At 47.3% G+C, this 26,020-nt stretch overlaps 1 protein-coding gene across 6 annotated transcripts in view; it reads left to right on the top strand.

Moving 5' to 3' along the window:
• kazna (kazrin, periplakin interacting protein a) overlaps positions 1-26,020 on the top strand; it is a 798,970-nt gene that overhangs the window by 551,420 nt on the left and 221,530 nt on the right. Inside the window, exon 1 of one of the 6 annotated variants that reach the window (XM_072478393.1) lies at positions 10,749-10,884. The exons of the other annotated variants lie outside the window; for them this stretch is intronic. Coding sequence (XP_072334494.1) covers positions 10,863-10,884 — 22 coding nt within the window. The 5' untranslated portion in view covers positions 10,749-10,862. Of the gene's footprint in view, positions 1-10,748; positions 10,885-26,020 lie in introns of those variants that run through there. 6 annotated transcript variants of the gene reach the window in all.

The raw sequence follows: 26,020 nt of genomic DNA, 5'->3' as shown, positions 1-26,020 counted from the left end.
GGAGGGGATCTTCCAGGTGGTGGTGTTCCCCCTATCAATCTTCTCTTCTCCGGAGAAAACAGTCTCAACCTCTCCACTTTGTCTTTATAACTGACATGTCCGTCTTGTGTTTATTGCAAACGGGCATTTTCCTTTGGCAAAAAGGGACCCGAGTAATCGGAATCCTGTGATATAGCATGTTTGGAGTTGCGCACCCAGAATTGGCAATTATTCTCCCCCTCTTTACACCGGAGGCCACAATGATACGAATCCGTGAAGGGGTTAAAATCACAATCCTGTAATGTATTACCTTCAGGACATTAGGATGAGACAGTTTTTTGTAGATTTGCATGATTCAGTGAGTTACGTTTATCATTCAGATTTCCAACACAGTCTTCATGTTCAAATCTCCGACCAGAATCATGGAAGCTCTTCCCAGCCTAACAGCAGCCCAAGATCCCATTAAACCAGAAATAAAAACAGAAAATGCTGGATAAACACAGCAGGTCCTGCAGCATCTGTGGAGAGAAAGATTTGTTTCAGTCTAAATAACACTTTTATGGACGGCATGTGGCGCAGTGGTTAGCACTGGGACTGCGGCGCTGAGAACCCGGGTTCGAATCCCGGCCCTGGGTCACTGTCTGTGTGGAGTTTGCACATTCTCCCCATGTCAGCGTGGGTTTCACCCCCACAACCCAAAGATGTGCAGGTTAGGTGGATTGGCCACGCTAAATTGCCCTTTAATTGGAAAAAGAAAAATAATTGGCTATTCTAAATTTAATTTAAAAATATATATATATATATGACCCTTTTACAGAAGGTTCTGCCGTAAGGTCGTTTACACACGGAATGTCAACTCTGTTTCTCTCTCTCTCTCCACAGTGGCTACATTTTTAAATAATAAAAATAAACTCTGTAAAGTCAAGCCAGTATTTAAAGGGTTATCTCCCTCTCTCCTGTTGTGGCTTTGGCTTCTGTTTGGCCCACGCTAAGTGTTGCTCCACACTATGACAGCAAGACGTATCAAATAACTTAAACTGTGTAGCTTCCTCTTGGGAATGTAATACCTGCTGCCACTGCCTCCTCCCTGTAACCTGCTTCCTCCAGGAATCTAAGAACTCAAAACTCTGTTGTGGGACTGTGTTTCCCCCTCATGCTGCAGACCTGCAGGGTCCTGGTACCTGCAGAGATATCGATGCTTACACTGTGGGTCCTGTTTTCCACTTTCAGAAATGCTTTCCATTTCAAAACTTCCTGGGGCTGAATCTTTGCACTGGGGTTGGGACCCTGACATCGGGTGCATCTCCGGGACCCGAGCAGGCTGACTCATGACCAGGGTACACATTCACCGTGGCTGCAGGCCCAATAGGAGGCCATCTAGTAATGACAGCTCAGCAGCCGCATCATCAAAGATGGAAGCTACCGATGTAGGTAGGAGAGGGGGAAGGTACCTGAAAATGGAGGCATCCTCTGAAGACTTTTTAAAAGCTTAAAAAGGGGCCAAAGCTGCCAGGCCATTGGGGTTAACCCTTTCCACAGGGAACGCTGCAGCTGTGGCCATCTTGCCATCGTGGTCAGATGGGGGGATCTCTAAAAATGAGAAATGGAGTGGTGCCCGCAGTATACTGCTGAGAGGGCACTGCCAGGATTGGCCTCAGCGGGAGGCCTGACTGCAGACTGGAAGTCTTCATGGTGACCTTAATAGGCCGATTGCAGGGTATTATTGGCAGGCCGCTTTAGTAGGCCACAAACGAGCCCGAACTGAGATGGTCAAAAGAAAAAGGTTTATTGCAAAGCAAATATATTTACAGTAAGAAGTCTTACAACACCAGGTTAAAGTCCCAACAGGTTTGTTTCGATGTCACTAGCTTTCGGAGCACTGCTCCTTCCTCAGGTAAATGAAGAGGTATGTCCCAGAAACATATATGTAGACAAATTCAAAGATGCAAGACAATGCTTAGAATGCGAGCATTTGCAGTTAATTAAGTGTTTACAGATCCAGAGAGAGGGGTAACCCCAGGTTAAAGAGGTGTGAACTGTCTCAAGCCAGGACAGTTGGTAGGATTTCGCAAGCCCAGGCCCGATGGTGGGGGGTGAATGTAATGCGACATGAATCCCAGGTCCCGGTTGAGGCCGCACTCATGTGTCAGAGGATGCCTCCATTTTCAGGTATCTTCCCCCTCTCCTACCTACATCGGTAGCTTCCATCTTTGATGATGCGGCTGCTGAGCTGTCAAACTTGGCTATAGGTTTCTGCTCGGCGATTCTGCGTTGTCGCGCCTTGGAGAACGCTTACCCGGAGATCAGAGGCTGAATGCCCTTGACTGCTGAAGTGTTCCCCGACTGGAAGGGAACATTCCTGCCTGGTGATTGTCGCGCGATGTCCGTTCATTCGTTGTCGCAGCGTCTGCATGGTCTCGCCAATGTACCACGTTTCGGGACATCCTTTCCTGCAGCGTATGAGGTAGACAACGTTGGCCGAGTCGCATGAGTATGTACCGCGTACCTGGTGGGTGGTGTTCTCCCGTGTAATGGTGGTATCCACGGACGGTGACCCAGGGCTGGGATCGAACCCGGGTCCTCAGCGCCGTGAGGCAGCAGTGCTAACCACTTTATTCTGATGCTTCAACCTGCAGATTTAGTCTCCGCGGTCAGGGGCAACATATTCCAGCATCTACTCTGTCCAACCGCTTAAATACTTAATGTGTTTCAATGAGATCGCCTCTCATTCTTCTAAACTCTTGGGAATATAAGGCCAGTCCACTCAATCTCTCCTCATCGGATAATCCTCTAAACTCCCCGAACCTCAGTGAATTTTTAATGCATTACCTCTTGTGATCATGTGTCTTTTTTAAAAAACTTTTCCAATTCAGGGGTAATTTTAGCATGGCCTGCACATCTTTGGGTTGTGGGTGTGAGAGCCACACAGACACGGGGAGAATGTGCAAACTCCACACGGACAGTGACCTGGGGACGGGATTGAACCCGGGTTCTCGGTGCCATGAGGCAGCAGTGCTAACCACTGCACCACCGTGCTGCCCTCACATGTCCTTCCTTAGCTAAGGCAGTTAAAACGTAGCGATGTTCCAGGTGTGGCCTCACCAAAACCCTATACAATTACAAGAAGACTTCTTAATTCTTATCCTCCAGGCTCTTTTTAAAAAAAGGCTGACGACCATTTGCTTTTTTAAAAAAAAACAAATTTAGAGTACCCAATTATTTTTTTCCAATTAAGGGGCAATTTAGCGCGGTCAATCCACCTAGCCTGCACATCTTTGGGTTGTGGGGGGATGAAACCCACATAGACACGGGGAGAATGTGCAAATTCCACACGGACAGTGACCCATGGCCGGGATCAAACCTGGGTCCTCGGCGCCGTGAGGCAGCAGTGCTAACCACTACGCCACCATGCTGCCCTACCATTTGCTTTTCTAATTGCTTGTTGTAACTGTTTGTTAAATTTCAACAATTCATGCATGGATACATTGCGGATCTCATACCCCAGCTATACACTCCTGCCCTATGCCCATATCCTTTGAGCACAGTACGAAGTCTTACATCACCAGGTTAAAGTCCAACAGGTTTGTTTCGATGTCACTAGCTTTCGGAGAGCAGCGCTCCGAAAGCTAGTGACATCGAAACAAACCTGTTGGACTTTAACCTGGTGTTGTAAGACTTCGTACTGTGCTCACCCCAGTCCAACGCCGGCATCTCCACATCATATCCTTTGATGCGTAGATCCCTCTGAATACCAAGATTTTCCAATTTAAAAAAAAAAAAAATATTTTTCTGTTTTACCAACTAGAAACTTAACTTTCTCTATATTTGTAACCTCTTGGCTCTCCAACATTAGATTTGGGGGTATCCTAAAGATGCGCTCTGGATCCCAGGAAGGGGCTTACTCAGCAAGTTTCCAGAAGCGCTAACTCCCCCGGACAATTGCACAGTGCTGGGAACCATCCGACAATGCGATTTAAATCACTAACTCCAATTGGTTCTGCTAGTTTTACACCAGTAGTTACTCTGAAAGTGTTAGAAGAAATAAAAGCACTTCTAATTTCAGAGTAACTAATTAAAGACCGAGCTTTGCACAGGACACCCCCCACCACACAGGAGAACCCCATATAGCTCCACAACTGAGCACCTCATCCCGCACGGTGTTCCCTAACCCCCCCCCCCCCTCATGAGATTCCCGCAGCATCAGGCTGACCCCTTCCCGACTTGACCGGACCCCCACTGACCTGACCCCCCCCCCAATCCGAATGACACGCAACCACTCCCACTCAACTCTCCCCCCTCTCAAAGATCCTTGCCCCTGACCCATCTACCCCATGCCCCCAACCTGACTCCACCCACCGATGTCCCCCACCACCCTGTGTCCGACTCACCTTGCCCCCCCAATGTTAGCTCTCCCCCAACCATGTCTGACTCTCCACCCCCAGGTGCGACTTTCCACACCCCAGTGTCCGACTCCCGCATCCCCCTTGCCCGACTCCCTCACCCCCATGCCCGAGTACCCCACCCCTTCCGTGCCCGACTCCCCCACCCCCCATACCCAAGTCCCCCACCCCCCATTCCCGACTCCCTCACCCACCATCTCCGAATCCCTCAGCCTCCCAATGTCCACGCCTCCCGTTGTCCGATTTCCCCTCCCCAGGTGTCTGATGTTCGATGCCCACCCCCCCAGGTATTCAGCCCTTTCCCTCCCTTCCCCACTCCACCCAATATCCCCCCCCCCGGGTTGTCACTGCTCAGTCATGTCCCTAATAATAAATTATTGTATTTTCTCTACTATTGATGTCAGGCAAACAGGTGTATGTATCCTTTGGGCGCGATCCTACCACCACACTGCGCCAGAAAAGCAGCTCACTGAGGCGCAGCATGGCCGTTGAGAGCTGGGAGATCCCACTCCGGGATGTACCAAGTTCGCAACGGTTCGCGAGATTCAACACAACCTCGCGAGACGTTGCGAGGTGAATCCCGCGCATGCTGAGCGGGATCACTTTTTGGCGAAGCTGGCATTTTTACGCACGTGTGATCGGACCAGGGTTGCCCAGCATGGGTGTTGGGAGTGGGGTTGGGGGGAAACTGGGGACCCTCCTATATTGCATTTGGGCTGTTGGGGGAGGTTGGGGATTCTTTTGGGGGCCTCAGAGATTGGGACCCCATTTTAAAATGGCCTCCCGACCTCTTGCTATACGGGGAGCTCCGGAGCGTTGAATAGTCATGTGTTTCTCGGCACTGCGAGTGCCGGGAAACACACGGTTAAACATGCTAACGCGGGGACTTTGTTCCCTTTTGGGTAGATCACGCCCGTTTTTCTCTCTCCCTCCTTTCTTGAACAATAGGGATATGTTTGCTACCTTACAAAACGAATGGCAGCATTGCCAAAGTAGGGATAATCCAGTGTCAGTTTGGTTTAGTTGGCAGCACGGTTTTATGTGTAAGCCTGTTGTGATTTTGAACCCTGCAGCACATGATTTACATTAACACTTCAGTGTTGTGCTGAAGGGGTGCTGCATTGTCAGAGGCGTTGTCCTTAAAATTAAGGCCTCATCTCTAAAGAATCCTGGCATCGTTGGTAGAAGAGCAGAACCCCCCTCCCGTAGTATCCTAGCCGACATTCATCTCTGAACTAACAGCTGCACTGGTCAATCATCACATTGCTAACTGCTATATTTAAAATGTCTACCGTGTTTGTAGAAGAACAGTGACTGCATTTCAAAGGTAATTCCTTAATTGTGAAGTGATCTGGGAGGGTCCTGAGGCACTAAATAAATAAGATAATCATCTTATTAGTTCAGATGAAATTAGAACCCAGTTTCCCTCACAGCTCCTTGATTTCCTGCTGCGGCTTTAGCAGAAGTCCCAGAGAAACAGAAGCTTTGATGTCTTAACCATTGCCTAATATTTGGCATTGATACTTGACCCTTCAGCTTGAGCCCTGTGGAATATAGCCTGTGGCGACACTGGGCAGTCAATAGCATGACATGATAAATAATCATTTGGCAGTGGTACTGAACTGATGTCATGTTCAAAAACAAATTGAGCAATCTTTGAGCATGACTAGGAAAGGCAACTGGAATGTTGGCCTTTATTTCAAAGGAAATGGAGTATAAAAGTAACAAACTCTTGCTAAAACTATACAAGGCACTAGTTAGATCATACTTAGAAAACTGTGAACAGTTTTGGTTCCCTGATCTAAGGAAACATACACTGGCATTGGAGGCAGTCCAGAGAAAGTTCACTTGGTTGATCCCGGGTATGATGGGATTTTCCTCTGAGGAGAGATTGAGTAGGTTGGGCCTGTACTCATTGTAATTTAGACGAATGAGAGGCGATCTTATTGAGACATATAGGATTCTCAGGGAGCTTGACAGGGTATATGTCGAGAGGGTGTTTTCCCTTGTGGGAGGGTCTAGGACCAGAGGGCATAATCTCTAGAGTATGGGGACAGAGATGAAGAAGAATTTCTTCTCCCAGAGGGAAGGGAACTGTGGAATTCTTTACCGCAGAGAGCTGTAGAGGCTGGGTCATTCAGTACGTTGAAGGCTGAGATAAACAGATTTAAAAAATATATATATATTTTATTGACATTTTTTTTCCCAAACAACGATTTTCCCTCTTACAAAACAAACGCAACAGTAACAATAAAGAAATTTTTAACAATACACAAATAACAAAACCCCATTATCTTTTGACATAAACTAAACCCCCCCCCCCCTCCCTTCCCCCCTGGGTTGCTGCTGCTGGTCATCTGTCTTCCCTCTAATGTTCCCCTAGGTAGTCGAGAAATGGCTGCCACCGCCTGGTGAACCCTTGAGCCGACCCTCTCAGGGCAAACTTTATCTGCTCCAATTTAATGAACCCCGCCATATCATTTACCCAAGTCTCCAGTCCGGGGGGTTTCGCCTCCTTCCACATAAGTAGGATCCTGCGCCGGGCTACTAGGGACACAAAGGCCACAACGTCGGCCTCTTTCGCCTCCTGCACTCCCGGCTCATCCGCAACTCCAAATAGAGCTAACCCCCAGCCTGGTTTGACCCGGGCCTTCACCACCTTCGAAATCACTCCCGTCACTCCCTTCCAATACCCTTCCAGTGCCGGGCACGCCCAAAACATATGTGCGTGGTTTGCCGGGCTCCCGCCACACCTCCCACATCTGTCCTCCACTCCAAAGAACCTGCTCAAACTTGCTCCCGTTATGTGTGCTCTATGTAGCACCTTAAATTGAATCAGGCTAAGCCTGGCGCATGAGGAAGAGGAATTCACCCTGCTTAGGGCATCAGCCCACATACCCTCCTCTATCTCCTCCCCTAATTCTTCTTCTCACTTTCCTTTTAGTTTGCCCACCGACTCCTCCCCCTCTTCCCTCATCTCTCGATAAATCTCTGACACCTTGCCCTCTCCGACCCACACCCCTGAAAGCACCCTGTCCTGTATCCCCTGTGTCGGGAGCAACGGAAATTCCCTCACCTGTTGTCTAGTAAACGCCCTCACCTGCATATATCTCAAGAAATTTCCCCGGGGCAACTTATACTTTTCCTCCAATGCTCCCAAGCTCGCAAAAGTCCCAACTATAAATAAATCTCCCACCCTCCTAATTCCCAACTGGTACCAGCTCTGAAATCCTCCATCCATTCTTCCTGGGGCGAACCTATGGTTGTTCCTGATAGGGGACCCCACCAGGCCTCCACTGTCCCCAGATATTCAGTGTTGCCGCCACCACCGGGTTTGTGGTAAACCTTTTAGGTGAGAACGGTAGCGGCGCCGTCACCAGCGCCTCTAAACTCGTCCCTTTACAGGACTTTCTCTCCAGTCTTTTCCACGCCGCTCCCTCACCCTCCATCATCCATCTACGTATCATTGCCACATTGGCGGCCCAATAGTAATCGCCCAAGTTCGGTAGTGCCAATCCTCCTCTGTCCCTACTACGCTGAAGGAACCCCCTCCTTACTCTCGGGACTTTCCCTGCCCACACGAAGCTCGTGATGCTCCTGTCTATTTTATTGATAAACAGATTTTTAACCAGTAAGGGAATCGAGTGTTACGGGGATAAGGTGGGGAAGCGGAGCTAAGGATTATCATTTTCAGATCAGTCATGACCTCATCGAATGGCAGAGCAGACTCGATGGGCCAAATAGCCTACTTCTGCTCCTACGTCTTGTGCTCTTAAATGTTATGGGAAAATTTTGAAATGACCAGACTCCATAACGTGAAAATAAAAAACGAAAACTCCGCATGTCCTCACATTATTGCACTCAAATGAACTCCTTGGCCAGCTTGACACACTGTTGGAATTCCCTGGAAGTGTTTGAAACATTGCAAATTGATTGCATCATTGCACTGTATTAAAGGGAAGCTGCGAGCAGTGATTCCTCAGACTTCCCGCCGAGCAGCTCTCAGTGCGAGAAATTTACTTCATGTTGGAAACTAAATCTCAGCCATCTTTCAGGAGGGACCTTAAACCAAGGCCCCACCTGCCCTCCCACGTGAACATAAAAGATCTTGTGCTACTATTTAAAGTAGAGTAAGGGAATTCTTCCCAGTGTCCTGGTTTACATTTATAGAACCATAGAATGGTTACAGCACAAAAGATGGCCATTTGGCCCACCATGTCTGTGCCGTCCCTCTGCAAGAACAACTCACCTGGTCCTACTCCCTCGCATGTTGCCCTGCAATTCTTTTCTCTTCGGCCTCTAATGGAGTATTGTGCCCAGTTCTGGGCACCACACCTCGGTTGATGTGAGGGCATTAATGAGTGCAAAAATGATTCACTAGGATGGTTCCAGGAATTAGGAACTATTCAGTTAAGGAGAAAGAATGGAGAAGTTGGGCCTGTTCTTGGAGGATAAGGTTTTTGAAAAAAATTTAAAGTACCCAATTCTTTTTTTTCCAATTAAGGGGCAATTTAGCGAGGCCAATCCACCTAACCTGCACATCTTTGGGTTGTGGGGATGAGACCCACACAGATATGGGAAGAATGTGCAAACCCCACACAGACCCGGGGCCGGGATGGAACCCGGGTCCTTAGCGCCGCAAGGCAGCAGTGCTAACCACAGTGGCACCATGTCGCTGCATTGGAGGAGAAGTTTAAGAGGAGATTTGATGACAGTATTAAAAATCATGGGGGGTCTAAACAGAGGAGAAATTGCTTCAGTTGGAAGAACCAGAGGGCAGCGATTTAAGGTAATTGCCAAGGGAAGCAATGATGACACGAGGGAAAACATTTACACGCAGCGATTAGATAGGATATGGAATCTGCAGTGTGCTGGAAGCAGGGTCAATTGAGGCTTTTGTTAAGGGAATTGAATTATTATCTGAATATTAAAAAATTACAGGGCCACCTGGAAAAGACATGAGCTGAATTGCTCCTTTTAGAGAGGCTGTATGAAGGCCCACCTTCTCAACCTTGCCCCTCGCCTGAGGTGTGTTCGTCAGGTTAAATCACCACCAGTCAGCTCTTGCCCTCAGAAGGTAAAGCAGCCTATGGTCACCTGGAACTATGGCGACTTTACAGACAGAACGAGCCAAATGGCTTCATTCTGTGCTGCAACCATTCTATGATTCCAAGATAATTATCCAACTCCCTTTTGAAGACCTTGATTGAACACACTGCATTTCAGATATTTTTTAAAAATAAATTTAGTGTCGAATCCATCTACCCTGCACATCTTTGGGTTGTGCCACAGACACAGGGAGAATGTGCAAGCTCCACAAGGACAGTGACCCAGAGCCAGGATCGAACCTGGGACCTCGGCACCGTGGGACAGCAATGCTAACCACTGTGCTGCCCTGCATTTTGGATATTAATCACTTGCTGCGCAAAATTAGGGGCTGGTTTAGCTCACTGGGCTAAATCACTGGTTTTTAAAGCAGACCAAGGCAGGCCAGCAGCACGGTTCAATTCCCGTACCAGCCTCCCCGAACAGGCGCCGGAATGTGGCGACTAGGGGCTTTTCACAGTAACTTCATTGAAGCCTACTCGTGACAATAAGCAATTTTCATTTCATTTTCAAATCCCTCAACCAACATCACTTAAAAAATCAGATGATCTGGTTCCCTAGCTATTTGTGGGACCTTGGTGTGCACAAATTGACCGCCATATTTCTGACATTTCAACTGAGGTATAAGTTCAAAAATGCTTTATTGGCTGTAAAACAATTTGGGACATCAAGAATTGTGAAAGGTGCTACACAAATGTAAGTTGTTTCTTTGTTTATATCAGCCTTGTTTTAATTCAGATACGCGGACACTGCTGTCGCTGGGCTAAATACCAGTGTTTATCTCAGCCAGTTCCACCCAAACTTGCGACCATTAGCCTGCTGCGGAATTATTGAGTTGTATTTCACCCAACGTTAAACCCATGCCGAATGCAGACACTACTGGGTAACTGTCCTGAAAATGGGTAAATGGCTGCAGTTACCGGTGAACGAAGACCCTGTTAACTGGTTTGTGTGTGAGAGAGAGAGCTCCTTGTGAGAAAAAAAGATCAACATCACCTGGGTGAAGAGTGGCCTGGAACCTGAGACAGAGGCAGATTGCAGGATTCAATTACCAGCACTAAAAAAAGGAGCTCTCAATTGGGGGGGGATGGGGAATCCCCCTGAGGTGCCAGCCAGTGTGCAATACTAGATCAAGGGTTAGTAGTGCTGAGAGAGACAGAGAGAAGGAAAAATCTCTCAGCATCAATTTTTTCAGTGCCTCCCATGACATCATGCTGGAGTAGAGAGAGAGAGAGAGAGCAAAACCTGCTAGGGGTTCAAATTCCTGGCAGTACAGGTAAAGTTCAACCTCCTGAGCTGGGAGGAGCAGAGCGAGATTGAGAGAAGCAGCAGCAGCAGCAGCACCAGAGGGAACCTTTAACACAACACACACTGACCATGAAATCAGACAGGGAAGACTGTAAGTGCAGCTTGTTTGTGTCGCAGGGTTATTGTTTATCGGCTCGGGTTTATTTTTGTTTGGGGGGGGGGGGGGGGGTTGCGTTGGCAGGTTGTGTGCCAGTCAGTCAGAGGAGCAGGTTCCAGCCACCGGCCCAGGCGGCTAGCATGGCAACCGAAGCCGGGGCCTGCTCCTGGCTGTCAGCCTGCGCCTCCAAGCCCCCTCCTCTCTGACAGGGCAGCCAGCCCCAGGTGGTTCCCCTTTTCTCCTCACCCCTCCCCGGAAACCCGTCGCCTTTCCCTCCCCGTCGCTGCGGGAAACGCGCGTTTGATTTCTTTTCGCGCCGGCTGTGAACTTGCTTCCCCAACAACACCATCGCCGCGGCCAGCCTTCCCCCATTTAAACGTTGTGAACGTTCCTGGTGGTTGTGGGGGCAGGAAGCAGCTAGGGTTCCTCTTCCCTAGGATTAGGAGAAGGCCATTCAGCCCCTCCAACCTGCCCCCCCCCCCCTTAGAGCTGACCTGTACTTTAATTCCATTTACCTGCCCTGTTTATTCAGAAGTACCTTGAGATTAAGCTATAAGTATAAATCCTTTTCAGATTCCTGCATATATAGCCAACAATTTTTTAACAGGACTCTTTCTCTCCCCCCCCCCCCCCCCTTTCTAGATTCATGACCCTTTACTTGTGGGTAACCCTTTGAAGTGCTTCCTGACATTTCTAAATAGCTTGGCTTTAATTTTAAGGTTCTGCCCCCTTGTTCTGGACTCCCCCACCAGAGGAAATAATTTCTCGGTATTGATCCGTTTGGTGCCTTTAATCATCCTAAACACTTCAATTAGATTCTCTTCCCCCATCTTCTATACTCAAGGGAAATCAAGCCTGGCCTATACAACTTGTCCTTGTGATTTGACCTTTTTAGCCTTGGTATTATTCTGATCACGATCTAGTCATGTTTCCCCCCCCCCCCCCCCCCCCCCCCCAGGAAAGTGTGATGAAGTTGGTGAGCAGGATTTCTCTCAGCTTGATGCCATCTGTGGTTAAATATCCCCCTGATGTCTAAGTCTGCACGTGAGGTACTGCGGCAGGTGGCGGGGTTGGGTGCGGTGCTTGGGTTGGCTGGTGTGGCGAGCAACTGTGGAACTTCCCCAGGAACATACAAGAATGTCAGTAGAAGATGTTATTAATTTGGGAGTTCTTTGGTATGTTTTTAAATATATGGGAGACAACTCAACAAAGGGTTGAAGAGATGGATGTTACTTTTGGAAAGCATCAGATATGTTAACATGCAGTCAAGCCTGTGGTTTAGTGAACATGCAAGAACGTTCTGCAGCTTAAAAGGGATGAGGTAATGTTGGATTGTCCAATACAAACTCATCCCTTTTAAGGGTTAACCTGATACAAGCAGCAGGATGTTTCACATGTTTGTTGAGCTGAGTTGATGTGCCTGTTAGATGTACCTTGAACTCTTGTGCCATTGTTGAGTGTGTGATTGCACAAATGTGTGTCTGGTCATTGTGCTGTTACACTTTCATTCTGTTGTAAAATTGTTGTGTAAAATAGTACAGGACCATAAGGAACTGGAAGGCAGATTATTGGTTATAATAGCTGGGAATGTACCATATCATTTCCTCACCCACTTTTATGTACATGACAGTCTATTTTTTTAACACAAAATATCACCATTGTGATCATTAACAGGTGCAGACAGTACAAGTAGATTTTATAAATTTTCCCTTGCATTGCAGAGTTTTACATGATGGGGTTGTGTATCAGGAGTCTAGGCAGGCTCTTGGTATGTTCCATACCATGTCCTTGAAGGGGAGAAACATCATGCAGGGTCACCACCCACGTTCCCAGTGCGATGACTGCTGTGCAAATTTTTTTTTTAATTTTAGTGATTCCAATTGGGGCAATTTAGCATGGCCAATCCACCTAGCCTGCACATCTTTGGGTTGTGGGGGTGAGACCCACGCAGACATGAGGAAAATGTGCAAACACCACACGGACTGTGCAAAGATTTTTAACAGTGCTAATTCGTAGTCCAAAGACGTGCAGGTTAGGTGGATTGGCCATGATAAATTACCCGTAGTGTCCATAAGGGTTGGGAGGGGTTATTGGGTTGCAGGGATAAGGTGGAAGTGAGGGATTAATGTGGGTCGGTGCAGACTCGATGGGCCGAATGGCCTCCTTCTGCACTGTATGTTCTATGTATAAAAAAATAAAAATAAAAAAATAACCTAAACCTGGCACATGGGGATAATTTTTAAAAAATTAGGGTACCCAATTCTTTTTTTTTCCCAATTAAGGGGCAATTTAGCGTGGCCAATTCACCTACCCTGCACATCTTTTTGGGTTGTGGGAGTGAGACCCATGCAGACATGGGGGAAATGTGCAAATCCACAGGGACAGTGACCCAGGGCCGGGATAGAATCTGGGTCCTCGGTGAGGTGAGGCCGAAGTGTTAACCACTGCCCACCGTGCTGCCCCGCATGGGGATAATTTTATCGGTAGAATGATTGTTAAATGTTTTCTCAGTGGTCGGTCCTACCATGGGCAGACATTCTTCCATTAAATCTCCCAGTGGATCCCAAGTATCTCAGCTGGAGAAATTCACCATTCAACATGGTGGTCAAATTTTCTGATGAAAAGGTTCCAAGTTTTCAGTGCAGCTCCATACAGTCAGAATCACCTCCCTTGTACTATTCATCGCCACAATAATGATTTCCTGAAGCAGTGATTTTCAGCGTGTGGTCTGCAGACCATTGGTCGTCCGTGAGGGTCTGCCAGGGCTGGTCCAAATGTAAGTCGCTAATGCGCAATGCCACAGCCGAGGCCATATGTAGCACAGTGGGTAGCACTGTTGGTTCACAGTTTCAGGGTCCCAGTTTCGATTCCCGGCTTGGGTCACTCTGTGTGGAGTCTGCACGTTCTTCCTGTGTCTGAGTGGGTTTCCTCTGGGTGCTCCGGTTTCTTCCCACAAGTCCCGAAAGACGTGCTGTTAGGCAATTTGGTCATTCTGAATTTTCCCTCTGTGTACCCAAACAGGCGCCGGAATGTGGCGACTAGGGGCTTTTAACAGTAACTTCATTGCAGTGTTAATATAAGCCTACTTGTGACAATAAAGATTATTATTATGAGAGAACACACCAAAACCCTCATCCCTGCCACTCCTGTGGCGTCACACCTAGCCCGGCTTCCGTGTATGCGGCACTTGTGGTCGTGAGTGCAAGCAACATGAGTTAATAATTTACTCATGATATTTAAGAAAACAACACATCGATTAATTGCATTTAGTAATGAAAAAGCAACAAAATATTTATTATTTCAGTAAATTCCTATCAATTCTGACTTTTTTGTGGTGGTCAGCAAAAGTGGGTGGAATAGGATCGGTAGGTAGTCTGTGGGGTCGGTTGCCCTGCTTAAGTGGTCTGTGGGAGAAAAGGTTTGGGAAGCACTGCCTTAAAATGATGAGGGTTAGGCCATTTGCAGCAGGGGTTGTGACTTACAGAAGGCTTTGGCTGGAGCCTGTGTCGTGTTCAGCTCTGCAGGCTTCAACCTTGCCTGTGACCAGAATCACAGCGCTGTCACTGACATAACATGAGGGAGAGGGGGAAATTTCAGCCTGTATTGACTGCACTCTGGGGAAAATATCAACATAATTGATGGAGCATTTCCAAACCTCGGGTTGAGAATTCCAAAGACTCACACCCGTTTGAAGAAATTTCCCCTCATCTCAGTCCAAATGATCGGCCCCTCATTCTGAAGCAATGTCTTTCAAGCCACTTCAGAATCTTCTATGTTTCAATGAGATCACCTCTCACTCTTCTAAACTCCAGGAAACATAACCCCACTTTACTCAGCCCCTCAGCATACAACAACCCTCTCATTCCAGGGACCAATCTAGTGAGCCTTCACTATACCACCTCCGATGTAAGTATATCTGTTCTTAAATATGGAGACCAAAATTTGCACACTGCCTTCCAAGTGTGGTATCACCAAACCCTGTATAACTGTAGCAAGACTTCTTTATTCTTGTTCTCCAATCCCCTTGCAATAATGGCCAATGTGGGTAGGCAGGAATGTGAAGTTGAGGTTAAAATTAGATCAGCCATGACATTGAATGGTGGAGCAGGCTCGCCTACTCCTGCTTCTAATGATTAAGTTTGTAACATGACATTTGCTCTCCTTTTAAAAGATAAATTTAGAGTACCCAATTATTTCTTTTTACAATTAACGGGCAATTTAGCGTGGCCAATCCACCTATACTGCACATCGTTTTGGGTTGTGGGAGCGAGGCCCACACAGACATGGGGGGGGGGGGGAAATGTGCAAACTCCACACGGACAGTGACCCAGGGTCGGGATCGAACCGGGTCCTCGGCGCCGTGAGGCAGCAGTGCTAACCACTGCGCCACCATGCTGCCCTACCTTTTTTCTTATTTTTTATATAACGTTAGAGTACCCAATTGTTTTTTTTCCCAATTTAGGGGCAATTTAGTGTGGCCAATTCACCTACCCTGCATGTCTTTTGAATTGTGGGGGTAAGACCCATGCAGACACAGGGAGAATGTGCAAACTCCGCATGGTCCGTGACCCAGGGCCGGGACGAAACCTGGGTCCTACGCGCTATCCACTGTGCCACCGTGCCGTGCTCCATTTGCTTTCCTTTACTTTTACTAAATTTAGAGTACCCAATTATATATATTTTTCCAATTAAGGGGCAATTTAGCGTGGCCAATCCACCTAACCTGCACATCTTTGGGTTGTGGGGGTGAAACCCACGCAGACACTGGGAGAATGTGCAAACTCCACACGGACTGTGACCCAGGGCCAGGATTGAACCTGGGACCTCAGCGCCGCAGTCCCAGTGCTAACCACTGCACCACATGCCGCTCTTCATTTGCCTTCCTAATTGCTTGCTGTACCTGCATGCTAACCTTCTGTGTCGCTTGTACGAGTAAACCGAAGACTTTCTGAACATCAACATTTACATGTTTCCCGCCCGTTAAAATATTCTGCTTTTCTATTTTGCAACCAAAATGAATAACTTTGCACTTCCCCACATTATATTCCTTCTGCCACCTTGTTGCCATTGATTTAACCTGTTGATCTCTCGTTCCAGCCCCTTTTGTGTCCTCCTACTAGCAGCTTGCATTCCCTAGCTTTGTATCGTCAAATAAAAAATATAGATACATTATTCTTTGACTAAGTCATTGGTGGGCAACCTGCGGCCCAGGTGCCGCATGCAGCCTATCTGGGTCTGAGTGCGGCCCATGATACCATTTTATTGACTATTATTGCCCACATGTAGGGTTGTTACATTCCACTGATTTCCTTCCGCATAGTTTTTGTACTGCTGATAAGGTACGGTAAAGGTGCCATAGTCCCAGTTAGGCATAACCATACCTCAGGCGAGGGGCAAAGTTGAGAAAGGCCTTCATGAATCACCTCAGCCGGTATGAGAATTGAACCTGCGTTGCTGGCCTTGCTCTGCATCACGAACCAGCTGTCCAACCAACTGAGCTAAACCGGTCTCCATGTACTGCTGGTATGACTGAAGTGAAACACACGTAAAGCAAGTACAGTGAAGTGAGATGCGTGCTGATTGCCCATAACATTGACTACGGGAGCCTTGTACGCCCTCTTCATCCGAAGTGCAAATATTTGAAGTTGATGACAGTTCTACCGATATATAAATGTTGAAGCATTTTCTACAACTCGTTATCAAATATTCGGCGTGTATTAAATGTATGTAATCTTAGTCATGGGATCATAGTGAACAAGCCTGATTTCAATCTTGCGGCCCACTAAGATGAAGGAGGGCCACTCATGCGGCCCACTCACTAGCCTTGGTTGTCCATCACTGATCTCGGTCAATAATATAGAATAAATAGTTGAGGCCACAGCACTGATTCTTGCCACATTCCGCTCGTCACAGCCTGCCAACCTGAAAATACCACACTTATCCTTAACTTCTGGCTCCTGTCCATTAACCAATCCTTTCTCCATGCTAATATATTAATATATTACCTCCAACTCCGTGACTTGTATCTTAATCTTTGTGTGTGGCACTTTATCACATGCATTTTTGGAAATGCAATTATAATACATCTACCATTTCCCCTTTATCTACCCGAATGGATGAATCCTCAAATAATTCTGAATTTGTCAAACAGGGTTTCCCTTTCTTAAAACAATGTTGACTTTTTCTCATCACACTATGCTTTTCATATTGAATTGTTAAGATTTCCTTAATAATAGATTCCAACACTTTCCCAATGACAGATGTCAGGCTAACTGGCCTATCATTGATTCCCTTTTTAAAAAAATTTAGAGGTACCTAATTATTATTATTTTTCCAAGTGAGGGGCAATTTAGTGTGGCCAATCCACCTAACCTGCACATCTTTGGGTTGTGGGGGTGAAACCCACGCAGACACGGGGAGAATGTGCAAACGCCACACGGACAGTGACCCAGAGCTGGGATTCGAACCTGGGTCCTCCGTGCCGCAGTCCCAGTGCTAGCCACTGCACCACGATCCGTCCCGATCATTGATTCCCTGATGTCTCTCAGCCTCCTTCTTTGGATTTGGATTTGTTTATTGTCATGTGTACCGACTAGGGGTATTGCATTTGCTAACTTGCAATTTGCTGGGAATGTTCCAGAATCTAGGTAATTTGGCAAATCTTAGCTGGTGCATCCACAATCTCAGCAGCCATCTCTTTTAGAATCATAGGATGTAGGTCACCAGCTCCCTGGATATTTTAGACTTGAGTTTCTACAGTACTTTTTATCTGCTGATAGTAATTCTCTCAATTTTCTCTCGCTTATTTGCCCCTAAGTGAGCCCTTCAACAAAGCTGCTTAGGAAGGCTGGATTAGGATTGTGATGTGCCAGTTGTTCTGGTTGGGACAGGCTAAAGGCATTCGCACCTGGATCGTCCGAATGATCCTGGTACCAGATGACTAGGAATCTCCTGGTGTGAATCCGCCTGGAAATCGTGACCATGGAGGTATCATATTGGTAAATTGGCCGGTGATGCTCAACTCATATCCTTCCCACAAGTGCCCTGTAACCACATCCATTGTAGTCTTAACTACCAAGGACTGAACAGTGACCACCAATGCCAATTCCTGTTGTAATTCTGTTTTATCCCTGTGCAGTCAGACCCAGACTGGCGATGTATTGGAGGTCCTGAGATTGAGTATGGGGTCTGGGTAGGGTCAGTGAAGGGGGCCTAGTTGGATTTTTCCACAGCATGGTGCTTATTCTCCATACTTTGTGCTGTTAGCTGAATTTGACATTCTGAATTTTCCCTCAGTATACCCGAACAGGTGCCGGAGTGTGGCAATTTTCACAGTAACTTCATTGCAGTGTTAATGTAAGCCTACTTGTGACACTAATAAAGATTATTAGAGAGTCGCGTTCGTTTTGACAACCCTTTGCTGTCCCTAAGCACAGCGACCCTTCTACTTTACACAGACAGATGAAGTCTTTATTATCAAAGTCCTCACAATGAATAGCCACTCTCTACCCTGTCCTCAACTAGCATCGCCTGGACAAACTTTCGAGCAGGTTGTACCAAGTAGTCAGTGCTTCGTGACAGGGCTGCAATACCTCAGATGTTGACTGGAAAATCGTTAGGTTGCGATGAAGAGCAGCAAGACCTTGGATTTGGTTGGGGCGTGGCGGTAGATGGCCTGTAGAATTAACTGTACTTCAGCAAAAATCTGGGTTTTTAGGAGGGACCAGGAGGCTGAAACCTTCAACAGAAAACTCCCCCCAAAATTAGACTGATAGTTCCTGATTTTGTTTGTTGTGTTTTTCAGTGAACAGAAAGCAGACTTAGAAAGCATCTTATCAATCTCTGATAAATATTTTGAAACATTTCAAGGACAATGAACTACCTCCAGGTGCCATGATTATGTAGACAAACACCGCAGTCTGCATAGGAAGAGCCAATTATTAGGGTCAGCCCAAGCACAGCATATCACGCAAAGCATCACTGCTCTAGTAAATGAAATGCTATGTCAGCCTAGATTTTATGACCAATTCTTGAAACTGCAGCATTCTGACACAGAAATTGCTACGACTGAGCCAAGCTTTAATAGTAGCATTCACTGATTTGCAGGGATGTGTAATTTCTTGGTTGATTATTCAAAGTTTCTGGAGCTCACCGGAGCAAAATTCAAGGAAATATGATAGCCATCACTTCACCTTTACATGTCAGACTCTCTCAACATGAATGCGTAGGTGTCACTTTACATTAAATGTGATTACTTTGGAAAACCTTTCAACAAAATCAAGCTCCCCATGGACATTCAAAGCCAAATATTTGCAGAGGATTAGAATTTATCTACCCACCCTTTTTTTGTTGGAATATCACACTGGGTCACATTGAGAAAGAGGAGAAATGAAAGAAGCCTTTGCCCTGATGAATTGTTATCACTGTGAGACACACAGCCTTCTCTCCCTCTCCCTCCTTGCCCCTGCTCCTTACCCCTGGGTTTCCTCTGCCACAAAAGGTACCATCTTTGCCAGGTTGTTCAACACAGGCCCTGATTTTAGCTTGATCACCCGGGCAATGTGGGTCCAATGCCCATTTTGCACTTCGCCATAAACTTCAATTGGCTGCAAATTGGGTATCTGAGGGCAGCGCAGTGGTTAGCTACAGCGCAGTGGTTAGAACCTACGGCGCTGAGGACCCAGGTTTGATCCGGGTCACTGTGTGGAGTTTGCACATTCTCCTCGTGTCTGCATGGGTTTCACCCTCACAACCCAAAGATATGCAGGATAGGTGGATTAAATATGCTAAATTGCCCCTTAATTGGAAAAAAATAATTGGATACTCTAAATTTATTTATTTTTTAATTGGGTATCTGCCCCAAACCAACCCATTTGCATCCTGACGGCCGTGCATGCGCGCGTGCACACAAGAACACCCACACACTGTCATGCCATTAGCCCACAGATGCACAGATCAGGCTCTGTGTTATGTACTGCCTGCTAGGGAGACGCATGATAAGGAATTATAGTAGCAACGAAGAAGAGGAAAGTGCCGTGCACAGGTTGTGAGCCTCGGGTTGACCACTGCTTCCCATGACCACAACTTGACCAGATAGGAACTTAACTGGGAGCAGCTGCTGCCCCTATCCCAATACCCTGCCAAAAATGTCTCTGCTCTTCCTGGCAGTAGGGCCAGGGTGGGCACATGCAGAGATTGCCTGCTTGTGCTGCCACGCTGGAGCCACCTCAGTAACCCTGCAGCCCTGATCTCGGCACGTGTAAAGGACGTGTGACTAAAGTGACTCCACGGTCAGCACCCCTCCCTTGACATCAACAGCAAATATTCAACCAAAGTTAAACATTACTTTCTCATTTATAAAAAAAGGCAATACTCTTTCCCATTCCCAGTTTGACCTTTCTGCCCTCAACCTCCTGCTCTCTGCTAATGAAACACGCCTAACAAATCGCGCCTCCTCTTTCGATGAGACTGTTTATTACCTTCTGGATTCAACATGGAGTTCAACAATTTCAGGACATAACCACAATTTCAGATCTTCACCACTGTCCCCATTTTTCCCGGACAGCAGATCTGGTCGTGGTTCTGCTACTCACACCTTTTGTATCTTTACTTGTCCCATTACTAAGAGTCAGGAACATTTAGAAATACTCTGCTTCATAGGGTTTTGGATGCTCTGTCGTTGAAAATATTTAAGACCGGGACAGACTTCAATGTCTCAGGGAATTAAGGGATATGGGGAGCAGGCAGTAAAGTGGAGTTCAAGCCCAAGACCAGCCCTGAATGTATTGAATGGTGGAACAGGCTTGACTCCTGCTCCTACAATCTTGTGCTTCTTGTGTACCATCATCATTTGCCTTGCACCATCATCCCTTTAATCATTTGATTGCTCTTTTGCCTTCCACCCTATCACCGACCTTCCCTCGGTACTTGCCAGCACTTAAAAATCAGTTACGTCAGTAAAGTTTTCCAGTTCTGGCAACTGGTTATCGACCTGAAATATTAACTCTGGTTCTCTCTCCACAGTTGCTGCCTGGTCTACTGAGTATTCTCACCATTTTGTCTTTTTATCGCTCTCTCACTTATTTGTTCACCAGAGTTTCCCGTTAAAATCAAAAGTAATTCCCGTCGCAACACTAGATCAGACCTTTTGGCAGGTTTGAAAGAAAGACTTGCTTTTACAGGCCAGCTTAAGTGATATCAGGGGCAGCGCGGTGGCGCAGTGGGTTAACCCTGTGGCCTCACGGCGCCGAGGTCCCAGGTTCGATCCCGGCTCTGGGTCATTGTCCATGTGGAGTTCTCCCCATGTTTGCGTGGGTTTCACCCCCACAACCCGAAGATGTGCAGGCTAGGTGGATTGGCCACGCTAAATTGCCCCTTAATTGGAAAAAATGAATTGGGTACTCTAAAAAAATTTTTAAAACTTACTTCTTTGATCAAATCGTTGGCCAGTATTTTCCAGTCCCGCCAGTGGAGGGCATCATTGTGGGTGGGGCCGGCAAAAGTGATATCAGGATAACCTAAATTGCTTTACTATTTATGAAGTGCAGCTGCCATTCTGTGCACAGCAATGAAATGATGACCAGATGGTCGTATTGATTCAGGAGTAAATAATGACCAAGAGACTGGAGGGGGGCAGTCCCCTGCTCTTATTTGGAATAATGCCTTTTCCATCTACCTGAGGGGGCGGGTGGGCCCTTGGTTTATCATCTCATCCAAAAGATCGTACCTCTGACAGTGCAGCACTCCCTCTATACTACATTGGATTTTCACCTCAGATTATGTGTTCAAGTCTATGGAGTGGGGCAAACTCCACACGGACAGTGACCCAGAGCCGGGATCGAACCAGGGACCTCGGTGCCCTGTGGCCGCAGTGCTAACCACTGTGCCAACTTGCTGCCCTCTATGGCCTGGGACTTGAACCCACAAAACTCTGACTCCAGAGGGGGAGTGCTACCTATTTTTTTTTTTTTAAATAATTTTTATTAAAGTTTTCATAAAATATCAATAACAATAACAAAAACAAAATGAAAAAGGAACCCAACAGGGTTAAGTACAAAACACAGTCCAGAAAAGCAACCTTCCATACCCCCCTCCCCCCTGTATATAAATAATAAATTAACATTAACACCCCGACTTAACACAACAGGTGTATACACCCCCTCAGACCCTCCAGTGTAAATAACAAATGTCCCGGTCATGTGTGCCCTGTGCAGCACCTTCGACTGTATGAGGCTGAGCCTCGCGCACGATGAGGAAGAGTTCACCCTCCCTAGGGCATCTGCCCACGTCCCTTCCTCAATCTCCTCTCCCAACTCCTCCTCCCTCTTACCTTTCACCTCCACCACCGAGGCCTCCTCCTCCTGCATCACCTGGTAAGTTTCCAAAATCTCTCCCCCCCCCCCCCCCCCCCCCGAGAGCACCCTGTCCTGTACTGTGTGTGGGAATTCCACCACCTGCTGCCTGGCAAATGCCCTTACCTGGAAGTACCTGAAGGTGTTCCCCGGGGGGGAGCCCGTACTTCTCCAGCTCACCCAAGCTCGCGAACTTCCCGTCCACAAACGGGTCCCCCAACCTTCGTATCCCTGCCCTGTGCCACCCCGAAAACCCTCTATCTTCTCCCTGGGACGAACCGGTGGTTCCCCCGAATTGGGGTCCTCACCGAGGCCCCAACATCCCCCCCTGTGCCGCCTCCACTGCCCCCAGATTTTGAGGGCAGCCGCCACCACCGGGCTTGTGGTATACCTCCTTGGAGGGAACGGCAGCAGCGCAGTTGCCAGCGCCCCCAGACTCGTACCCACACAAGACGCCGTCTCCAGCCTCTTCCATGCAGCCCCCTCCCCCTCCATCACCCACTTGCGCACCATCGTCGCATTGGCGGCCCAGTAGTACCCACAGAGGTTGGGCAGCGCCAGCCCCCCCATCTCTACTCCGCTCCAGGAACACCCTTCTCACCCTCGGAGTCCCTCGTGCCCACACAAACCCCATTATACTCCTGTTGACCCGCCTAAGGATGGCCATCGGGATAAACGGGGGGAGGCACTGGAACAGGAACAAAAACCTTGGGAGCACCGTCGTTTTGACTGACTGCACCCTACCCGCCAAGGACAGCGGCAATGCGTCCCACCTCTTGAACTCCTCCTCCATTTTGCTCCTCCAGCCTTGTGAACAACATAGAACATAGAAAATACAGCACAGAACAGGCCCTTCGGCCCACGATGTTGTGCCGAACCTTTGTCCTAGATTAATCATAGATTATCATTGAATCTACAGTGCAGAAGGAGGCCATTCGGCCCCCTGAGTCTGCACCAGCTCTTGGAAAGAGCACCCTACCCAAACTCAACACCTCCACCCAACACCAAGGGCAATTTGGACATTAAGGGCAATTTATCATTGGCCAATTCACCTAACCCGCACATCTTTGGACTGTGGGAGGAAACCGGAGCACCCGGAGGAAACCCACGCAGACACGGGGAGGACGTGCAGACTCCGCACAGACAATGACCCAAGCCAAAATCGAACCTGGGACCATGGATCTGTGAAGCAATTGTGCTATCCACAATGCTACCGTGCTGCCCTTAAGAACAAATAAATCTACACTATATCATTTTCCCGTAATCCATGTACCTATCCAACAGCTGCTTGAAGGTCACTAATGTTTCCGACTCAACTACTTCCACAGGCAGTGCATTCCATGCCCCCACTACTCTCTGGGTAAAGAACCTACCTCTGATATCCCTCCTATATCTTCCACCTTTCACCTTAAATTTATGTCCCCTTGTAATGGTGTGTTCCACCTGGGGAAAAAGTCTCTGACTGTCTATCTATTCCCCTGATCATCTTATAAACCTCTATCAAGTCGCCCCTCATCCTTCTCCGCTCTAATGAGAAAAGGCCTAGCACCCTCAACCTTTCTTCGTAAGACCTACTCTCCATTCCAGGCAACATCCTGGTAAATCTTCTTTGCACCTTTTCCAGAGCTTCCACATCCTTCCTAAAATGAGGCGACCAGAACTGTACACAGTACTCCAAATGTGGCCTTACCAAAGTTTTGTACAGCTGCATCATCACCTCATGGCTCTTAAATTCAATCCCTCTGTTAATGAACGCGAGCACACCATAGGCCTTCTTCACAGCTCTATCCACTTGAGTGGCAACTTTCAAAGATGTATGAACATAGACCCCAAGGTCTCTCTGCTCCTCCACAATACCAAGAACTCTACCGTTAACCCTGTATTCCGCATTCATATTTGTCCTTCCAAAATGGACAACCTCACACTTTTCAGGGTTAAACTCCATCTGCCACTTCTCAGCCCAGCTCTGCATCCTATCTATGTCTCTTTGCAGCCGACAACAGCCCTCCTTACTATCCACAACTCCACCAATCTTCGTATCGTCTGCAAATTTACTGACCCACCCTTCAACTCCCTCATCCAAGTCATTAATGAAAATCACAAACAGCAGAGGACCCAGAACTGATCCCTGCGGTACACCACTGGTAACTGGGATCCAGGCTGAATATTTGCCATCCACCACCACTCTCTGACTTCTATCGGTTAGCCAGTTCGTTATCCAACTGGCCAAATTTCCCACTATCCCATGCCTCCTTACTTTCTTCATAAGCCTACCATGGGGAACTTTATCAAATGCCTTACTAAAATCCATGTACACTACATCCACTGCTTTACCTTCATCCACATGCTTGGTCACCTCCTCAAAGAATTCAATAAGACTTGTAAGGTAAGACCTACCCCTCACAAATCCGTGCTGACTATCCCTAATCAAGCAGTGTCTTTCCAGATGCTCAGAAATCCTATCCTTCAGTACCCTTTCCATTACTTTGCCTACCACCGAAGTAAGACTAACTGGCCTGTAATTCCCAGGGTTATCCCTAGTCCCTTTTTTTTTGAACAGGGGCACGACATTCGCCACTCTCCAATCCCCTGGTACCACCCCTGTTGACAGTGAGGACGAAAAGATAATTGCCAACGGCTCTGCAATTTCATCTCTTGCTTCCCATAGAATCCTTGGATATATCCCGTCAGGCCCGGGGGACTTGTCTATCCTCAAGTTTTTCAAAATGCCCAACACATCTTCCTTCCTAACAAGTATTTCCTCGAGCTTACCAATCTGTTTCACACGGTCCTCTCCAACAATATCGCCCCTCTCATTTGTAAATACAGAAGAAAAGTACTCATTCAAGACCTCGCCTATCTCTTCAGACTCAATACACAATCTCCCGCTACTGTCCTTGATCGGACCTACCCTCGCTCTAGTCATTCTCATATTTCTCACATATGTGTAAAAGGCCTTGGGGTTTTCCTTGATCCTACCCGCCAAAGATTGTTCATGCCCTCTCTTAGCTCTCCTAATCCCTTTCTTCAGTTCCCTCCTGGCTATCTTGTATCCCTCCAATGCCCTGTCTGAACCTTGTTTCCTCAGCCTTACATAAGTCACCTTTTTCCTCTTAACAAGACATTCAACCTCTCTTGTCAACCATGGTTCCCTCACTCGACCATCTCTTCCCTGCCTGACAGGGACATACATATCAAGGACACGTAGCACCTGTTCCTTGAACAAGTTCCACATTTCACTTGTGTCCTTCCCTGCCAGCCTATGTTCCCAACTTATGCACTTCAATTCTTGTCTGACAACATCGTATTTACCCTTCCCCCAATTGTAAACCTTGCCCTGTTGCACGTACCTATCCCTCTCCATTACTAAAGTGAAAGTCACAGAATTGTGGTCACTATCTCCAAAATGCTCCCCCACTAACAAATCTATCACTTGCCCTGGTTCATTACCCAGTACTAAATCCAATATTGCCCCTCCTCTGGTTGGACAATCTACATACTGTGTTAGAAAAGCTTCCTGGACACACTGCACAAACACCACCCCATCCAAACTATTTGATCTAAAGAGTTTCCACTCAATATTTGGGAAGTTAAAGTCGCCCATGACTACTACCCTATGACTTCTGCACCTTTCCAAAATCTGTTTCCCAATCTGTTCCTCCACATCTCTGCTACTATTGGGGGGCCTATAGAAAACTCCTAACAAGGTGACTGCTCCTTTCCTATTTCTGACTTCAACCCATACTACCTCAATAGGGTGATACTCCTCGAACTGCCTT

This window comes from Scyliorhinus torazame, chromosome 16, assembly GCF_047496885.1.
Source record: "Scyliorhinus torazame isolate Kashiwa2021f chromosome 16, sScyTor2.1, whole genome shotgun sequence".
Classification (NCBI taxonomy): domain Eukaryota; kingdom Metazoa; phylum Chordata; class Chondrichthyes; order Carcharhiniformes; family Scyliorhinidae; genus Scyliorhinus; species Scyliorhinus torazame.
This window is presented reverse-complemented; position numbering and strand designations above follow the sequence as displayed.